We start from the raw sequence: 7,306 nt of genomic DNA, 5'->3' as shown, positions 1-7,306 counted from the left end.
GGGAGGCCGGGAGCTGCAGAGAGAGGAGAGGATGTGCCGGTGTAAGGAGTCCTACGTGAGGTTTCACAACGCTCAGGACTGACCATAACAATACAATCTACGTGTCTGAGTGCCGCGTTCAGCTCTGATGTGGCTGCACTACCCCCACCGCAACCTCCAACAATGGCTGACGTCTCATCTGCTTATACTTTGCCTCCCTTGGCCCCCTCCCCCCTCAATAATGTGATAATGACATTTATAAATAAAGCTTTTCTGTCCCCAATACACATCTTATGTGCTTCTCTATACAATGCAGATCAGAGCTGGTGGGAGGGGCCGGCAGGCAGAACGTATCCACCAGGTGCCGCTGTCCTCGTCCCAGGAGGCCTCTCTCCGGACTCTGTCCAGGTTGCTGTAGTTGCAGTCTCTGCGGATGAGGGGCTGGACCTGCTCTGCGATCTGCTGGTGGAGGCGGAGCTCCCTCTCCTGGCGGCGGATGGTGACCAGGTAGTCGTCTCTGTCTATGGAGATGCAGGTTTCCAGGGGGCGGGGACTTGTGTGAGGGCGGAGCTCAGCGTCACCTTTTGTCTGCAGCTTCCAGGGGTTATATTATGGAGATGCAGGTTTGCAGGGGGCGGGGACTTGTGTGGGGGCGGAGCTCAGCGTCACCTTTGTCTGCAGCTTCCAGGGGTTATATTATGGGGATGCAGGCTTACAGGGGGCGGGGACTTGTGTGAGGGCGGAGCTCAGCCTCACCTTTGTCTGCAGCTTCGCAGGGTTATATTATGGAGATGCAGGTTTCCAGGGGGTGGGGACTTGTGAGGGGGCGGAGCTCAGCGTCACCTTTGTCTGCAGCTTCGCAGGGTTATATTATGGAGATGCAGGTTTCCAGGGGGCGGGGATTTTCGTGGGCGGAGCTCAGGGTCATTTTTGTCTGCAGCTTCGCAGGGTTATATTATGGAGATGCAGGTTTCCAGGGGGCGGGGATTTTCGTGGGCGGAGCTCAGGGTCATTTTTGTCTGCAGCTTCGCAGGGTTATATTATGGAGATGCAGGTTTCCAGGGGGCGGGGATTTTCGTGGGCGGAGCTCAGGGTCATTTTTGTCTGCAGCTTCGCAGGGTTATATTATGGAGATGCAGGTTTCCAGGGGGCGGGGATTTTCGTGGGCGGAGCTCAGGGTCATTTTTGTCTGCAGCTTCGCAGGGTTATATTATGGAGATGCAGGTTTCCAGGGGGCGGGGATTTTCGTGGGCGGAGCTCAGGGTCATTTTTGTCTGCAGCTTCGCAGGGTTATATTATGGAGATGCAGGTTTCCAGGGGGCGGGGATTTTCGTGGGCGGAGCTCAGGGTCATTTTTGTCTGCAGCTTCGCAGGGTTATATTATGGAGATGCAGGTTTCCAGGGGGCGGGGATTTTCGTGGGCGGAGCTCAGGGTCATTTTTGTCTGCAGCTTCGCAGGGTTATATTATGGAGATGCAGGTTTCCAGGGGGCGGGGATTTTCGTGGGCGGAGCTCAGGGTCATTTTTGTCTGCAGCTTCGCAGGGTTATATTATGGAGATGCAGGTTTCCAGGGGGCGGGGATTTTCGTGGGCGGAGCTCAGGGTCATTTTTGTCTGCAGCTTCGCAGGGTTATATTATGGAGATGCAGGTTTCCAGGGGGCGGGGATTTTCGTGGGCGGAGCTCAGGGTCATTTTTGTCTGCAGCTTCGCAGGGTTATATTATGGAGATGCAGGTTTCCAGGGGGCGGGGATTTTCGTGGGCGGAGCTCAGGGTCATTTTTGTCTGCAGCTTCGCAGGGTTATATTATGGAGATGCAGGTTTCCAGGGGGCGGGGATTTTCGTGGGCGGAGCTCAGGGTCATTTTTGTCTGCAGCTTCGCAGGGTTATATTATGGAGATGCAGGTTTCCAGGGGGCGGGGATTTTCGTGGGCGGAGCTCAGGGTCATTTTTGTCTGCAGCTTCGCAGGGTTATATTATGGAGATGCAGGTTTCCAGGGGGCGGGGACTTGTGTGGGCGGAGCTCAGGGTCATTTTTGTCTGCAGCTTCGCAGGGTTATATTATGGGGATGCAGGTTTCCAGGGGGCGGGGACTTGTGTGGGGGCGGAACTCAGCGTCACCTTTGTCTGCAGCTTCTCTATGAGCTTGCTCTTGTCTTGGAGCTCGTCCTGGATGGACTCGTAGACGTTGAGCAGGACTCGGTCCCCGCTCTCCTCGTCTATGTGGTGCAGCGCCTCGATCAGCTCCTTCTTGCGCTCGTCTGCGTATCTCTTCCTGCGTTTCTGCTTCTCTCGCAGGTCTTTGTTTTTGGCCTGCTCGCCCCCCACCACCTGCTTTTTTTCCTCCGGGGGTAGCAACATGTTGGAGGCGGAGTCTGAGGTCAGGTCCTCCATCTTCACACTGCGCAGCTGTGCAGCCACCGGGGCCGATTCCTCCTGACATAGAGAATGGAGGACACAGAGCTGAGTGACGCCGGGAGTCTATGAGACCGCCATGTCCAGTGACGGGGCCCCGCAGTGTAACACCAGCCGCCAGGACATGAGATCGCATCAATTATTCCAACCAAACTTTATTGTAACCTCACCAGCACTTCTCAGTGTCCCGGGGCCACACAGTGCCAGGACAAGGGCCTACAAGGGCCAAGAGCCTACTTCAGCAGCATTGGTTACAGGTTCTGACCTTTCTGTGGCCCCCTGCTGCTGCTGAGCCCAAGGTGCCCGTCCCTTCTGCCCCATCTCTCCCGTATATATACAATGTATCCTCTGTACTGGGTGTATTCTCTCCCCGTATATACACAATGTATCCTCTGTACTGGGTGTATTCTCTCCCTGTATATATACAATGTATCCTCTGTACTGGGTGTATTCTCTCCCTGTATATATACAATGTATCCTCTGTACTGGGTGTATTCTCTCCCCGTATATATACAATGTATCCTCTGTACTGGGCGTATTCTCTCCCCGTATATACACAATGTATCCTCTGTACTGGGCGTATTCTCTCCCTGTATATATACAATGTATCCTCTGTACTGGGTGTATTCTCTCCCCGTATATATACATTGTATCCTCTGTACTGGGTGTATTCTCTCCCCGTATATATACAATGTATCCTCTGTACTGGGTGTATTCTCTCCCTGTATATATACAATGTATCCTCTGTACTGGGTGTATTCTCTCCCCGTATATACACAATGTATCCTCTCACCTGTATCGCTGGATCTTCCGCTGCGGGTCCTCCGACAGTCACACTGACACCTGTGAACGGCAGACGATGGCGGTTTTTGTGGAAGGTCATTGAATTGGGTTACATTTTGTACATCTGTGATGAGAACATACAACGCTCTCTCCTATCAGGCCGTGTCTGCGCTGTATACTATAGCGCTGTACAATCTGATGATCGGAGACAGATGCGGCATTGCGGAAATAACACTTTCATTGCCCGGTAACCTTCTATCCCAATCTCCAACCCTGCCGCAGAATCTGCGTGGCGCTGCGGGCTCAGCTTTGTGCCGACAGTGATCATTCAAAATGGCGGCATCCACAGTAAAAGTTACGCCCCCCCCCCCACAATGGCGGGCCTCGGCCATGCGTTTTGTGAACTGCTGCGTGCCTGCGCTCTCTTCGGAGGATTGCAGCACGCTCCCTCCCCGGTACTAATCATCACCTGCTCTCCTTTTCAGATCTTCCTCCATGCTGGCCAGCTGCTGGTCGTAGGAAGTGCGCAGGTTGCAGATATCCTCCTCCAGCCGCGCCCGGGACTTCTGCTCTGCCTCGTATTCCGCCCTCAGCCGAGCGAACCTCTCCTCGTACTCCTGTGCACGGGATCAGGTAGGAGGATCAATATATAGACACATATCTGATGATAATTCTATGACTGTTATCCCCTAAGGGCCCGCTGACACCTCCACGTCACATGCATTGCTGCGCCATTCATTTTGCGTGGCGCCCCAACGCACTGAGGCGGCGCACCTTCCCGAACATGTCAATGGGCCCTTTAGGCCCCATTCCCATTGAGCGATTCGCAAATTTGCATTTTGCGCGATATCGCGCAAATGCTTGCATTGAGCAAGCTAAAATCGCGGCAAAATCCGCTCCAAAAAGGGTCCTGCTGTAGCGACGCACGACCCGCAACAGCTACAGACAGAGCCCCATTGAGATGCATTGGAGAGCGATATCGCGCGGTAAATAGCCGCAATATCGCGGGAATTAGCGCGTGATAAATCGCTCAGTGTGAACGGGGCCTTAGGGTGGCTGCGCACGTCCCTCTCCTGGCCAGATCCGGAGTTCACATGGACCATTGATGCCTTTTTTTTTTTTTGTCTGTCCCACTGTGGAGATTTCCCTTCATTTCCTGTCACAAAACACAACAGGAAGTGAAAGGTGATCTCTCTAAAGTGAGGGAAACACCCTCTTAGACAGTTGTCACCGGAACAAGTGTCCCTATTGGAGGATTCTCCCTCCAGGAATGCCCTATAATTGCCCCCCCCCCCATAGGAGGACTTCTGATTCCCTTGCTCCTGTCCCCACCCTGTACTATCCGAGTATTTGCTGCAGAGATCGGGAACATGTCTGTGATTGGCGCTGCGCGCTGTCAGCTTCCTGGCGGGCTGGGCACGTGGAGCTGCGCACATGCCCGAGCCCATCCTTAGTCGCCACATGGGACGACGCCGGCATTACCTGGCGGATCAGCTGCTTTTCCGCCTCCACGTCCACTTCCTGTCCGTTCACTTCCGTCCTCACCGGCAACTTCTCCAACGCTGGCGGAAGATGGGACATGATGATCACATGATCCTCGCATACAACACGTGTTATAAATACTGCGATCACTTACGGGTCATGTCTTCGATGACGGTCTGTTGGGTCAGCATGACCTTTAACTTCCTGATCTCCTCCTGGTACTCCCTCAGCAGAGCGTCTTTGGGGTCCTCGTTGATGCGCGGCTTGTTCTTGATGTTTTTGGCTCGGTTGGCGTAGCGCAATGTGCTGAGCGTCTCGTCGTAGTTGTTGTCGGCCGGAGACAGGCAGGCCACCATCAGAGTCTTCGTGTTCCCCCCCAGCGAGTCCTGCAGGAGACGGGTCAGCTTGGAGTCCCGGTAGGGGATATGCTTGGACTTGCCGTCTACCAGCGCCGAGATGACGTTGCCCAAGGCGGAGAGGGACAGGTTTATTTTGGTGGCCTCTTTCAGACGCTCTCCGGTGGCTCCGGTTTTCGACTGTCTCTCGCTGCCTGCCAGGTCCACGAGATTCAGCTTTCCCGCCCGAAGATGATCCTCGCCGTCATCATCTGTGAGACGACGTGTGATCCGTTACTGCCGGAACATTCCGACCTCCTCACCCCATTCATAAGGGGTATCCCGGCCTCCCTTCCAACCCCCTGGCACCAGGATATCCTGCCCTCTACCCCATCTCATCAATGACACCTCCTCTCCTGCCTTCTCCCCCATCACATCAGTGACATCCCCTCTCCTGCCCTTTACCCCATCTCATCAATGACACCCCCCTCTCCTGCCCTCTCCCCCATCACATCAATGACACCCCTCCAACCCCTTGGCATCAGGATATCCTACCCTCTCCCCCATCACATCAATGACACCCCCTCTCCAACCCCTTAGCATCAGTATATACCATCCCCCCCCCCATTGCATCAGGGATTTCCCGGCCTTCTTTCCCCCATCCCGTTGGCATCAGAATGTCTCGCGCCTCCCCCCCTTACCTATAGTGCAGATCTCTATGTTGATGGTGAAGATGGAGTGTGACCGGGATGAGTCTTTATTCATCAAGGTGTATCCAACCGAGCGGTTCCTCCAGCCGCTCTCCATGATCTTCTCACACTCGGCTACACTGTGCACGGTGTGCAGGGACAGCGCTCTCACATACACCCCTTTATCCGGGTGTTCCTTCAGCTGATAACACACAAGCAGGACATGATCATGGTCAGACAGGTCCACTTTTTTTTTCCTGAACCTCGTAAGACTGACGAGTGAGCTGACTGGAATATATCCCGTGTCCGGGTCAGGATGGACCAACACGTTACAGGTATAGTCCACATGTGGACCATTTGTCATGTTACAGCCGTGTGTAGGGTGTACAATGTGTATGCACCATCAGCTCCTCTGGGGTGGGGGGTCTGTGTACTCTGTATGCACCATCAGTTCCTCTGGGGTGGGGGGTCTGTGTACTCTGTATGCACCATCAGTTCCTCTGGGGTGGGGTCTGTGTACTCTGTATGCACCATCAGCTCCTCTGGGGTGGGGTCTGTGTACTCTGTATGCACCATCAGCTCCTCTGGGGTGGGGTCTGTGTACTCTGTATGCACCATCAGTTCCTCTGGGGTGGGGGTATGTGTACTCTGTATGCACCATTAGCTCCTCTGGGGTGGGGTATGTGTACTCTGTATGCTCCATCAGATCCTCTGGGGTGGTGTATGTGTACTCTGTATGCACCATCAGATCCTCTGGGGTGGGGTATGTGTACTCTGTATGCTCCATCAGATCCTCTGGGGTGGGGTATGTGTACTCTGTATGCGCCATCAGATCCTCTGGGGTGGGGTCTGTGTACTCTGTATGCACCATCAGCTCCTCTGGGGTGGGGTATGTGTAATCTGTATACATCAGCTCCTCTGGGGTGGGGGTATGTGTACTCTGTATGCACCATCAGATCCTCTGGGGTGGGGTATGTGTACTCTGTATGCTCCATCAGCTCCTCTGGGGTGGGGTCTGTGTACTCTGTATAAACCATCAGCTCCTCTGGGGTGGGGTATGTGTACTCTGTATAAACCATCAGCTCCTCTGGGGTGGGGTATGTGTCCGCTGTATCAACTGGGGTGGGGTATGTGTACTCTGTATGCTCCATCAGCTCCTCTGGGGTGGGGTCTGTGTACTCTGTATAAACCATCAGCTCCTCTGGGGTGGGGTATGTGTACTCTGTATAAACCATCAGCTCCTCTGGGGTGGGGTATGTGTACTCTGTATAAACCATCAGCTCCTCTGGGGTGGGGTATGTGTACTCTGTATGAACCATCAGCTCCTCTGGGGTGGGGTATGTGTACTCTGTATAAACCATCAGCTCCTCTGGGGTGGGGTCTGTGTACTCTGTATGCACCATCAGCTCCTCTGGGGTGGGGCCTGTGTACTGTATAAGGCGCTGCATTATAGGTCAGAAATATGCAAATATGGGAACTAATAATCCCTGTCACTAATTCTGCAGGTTGTTCCGCTTATTTACCAAATCAGTCCGCCTCGTCTATAGTCTTCTATGCAAATACTGCCGCACAGAAACCAGGCTGCTGACCAGTGACTACATGTAATGTAAACGCATGATGGTCA

General features: G+C 53.9%; 1 protein-coding gene across 1 annotated transcript in view; it reads right to left on the bottom strand.

Annotated features, from left to right (window-relative positions):
* Positions 1-7,306, bottom strand: part of KIF17 (kinesin family member 17) — a 17,853-nt gene that overhangs the window by 1,540 nt on the left and 9,007 nt on the right. Inside the window, exons 5-11 of the mRNA XM_018575213.1 lie at positions 5,695-5,884; positions 4,813-5,265; positions 4,659-4,738; positions 3,646-3,793; positions 3,187-3,236; positions 2,090-2,414; positions 317-560 (exon numbers count right to left, since the gene is read on the bottom strand). Coding sequence (XP_018430715.1) covers positions 317-560; positions 2,090-2,414; positions 3,187-3,236; positions 3,646-3,793; positions 4,659-4,738; positions 4,813-5,265; positions 5,695-5,884 — 1,490 coding nt within the window. The remainder of the gene's footprint in view (positions 1-316; positions 561-2,089; positions 2,415-3,186; positions 3,237-3,645; positions 3,794-4,658; positions 4,739-4,812; positions 5,266-5,694; positions 5,885-7,306) is intronic.

This window comes from Nanorana parkeri, unplaced genomic scaffold (genome assembly GCF_000935625.1).
Source record: "Nanorana parkeri isolate BGI_ZX_2015 unplaced genomic scaffold, ASM93562v1 scaffold3647, whole genome shotgun sequence".
Classification (NCBI taxonomy): Eukaryota; Metazoa; Chordata; class Amphibia; order Anura; family Dicroglossidae; genus Nanorana; species Nanorana parkeri.
This window is presented reverse-complemented; position numbering and strand designations above follow the sequence as displayed.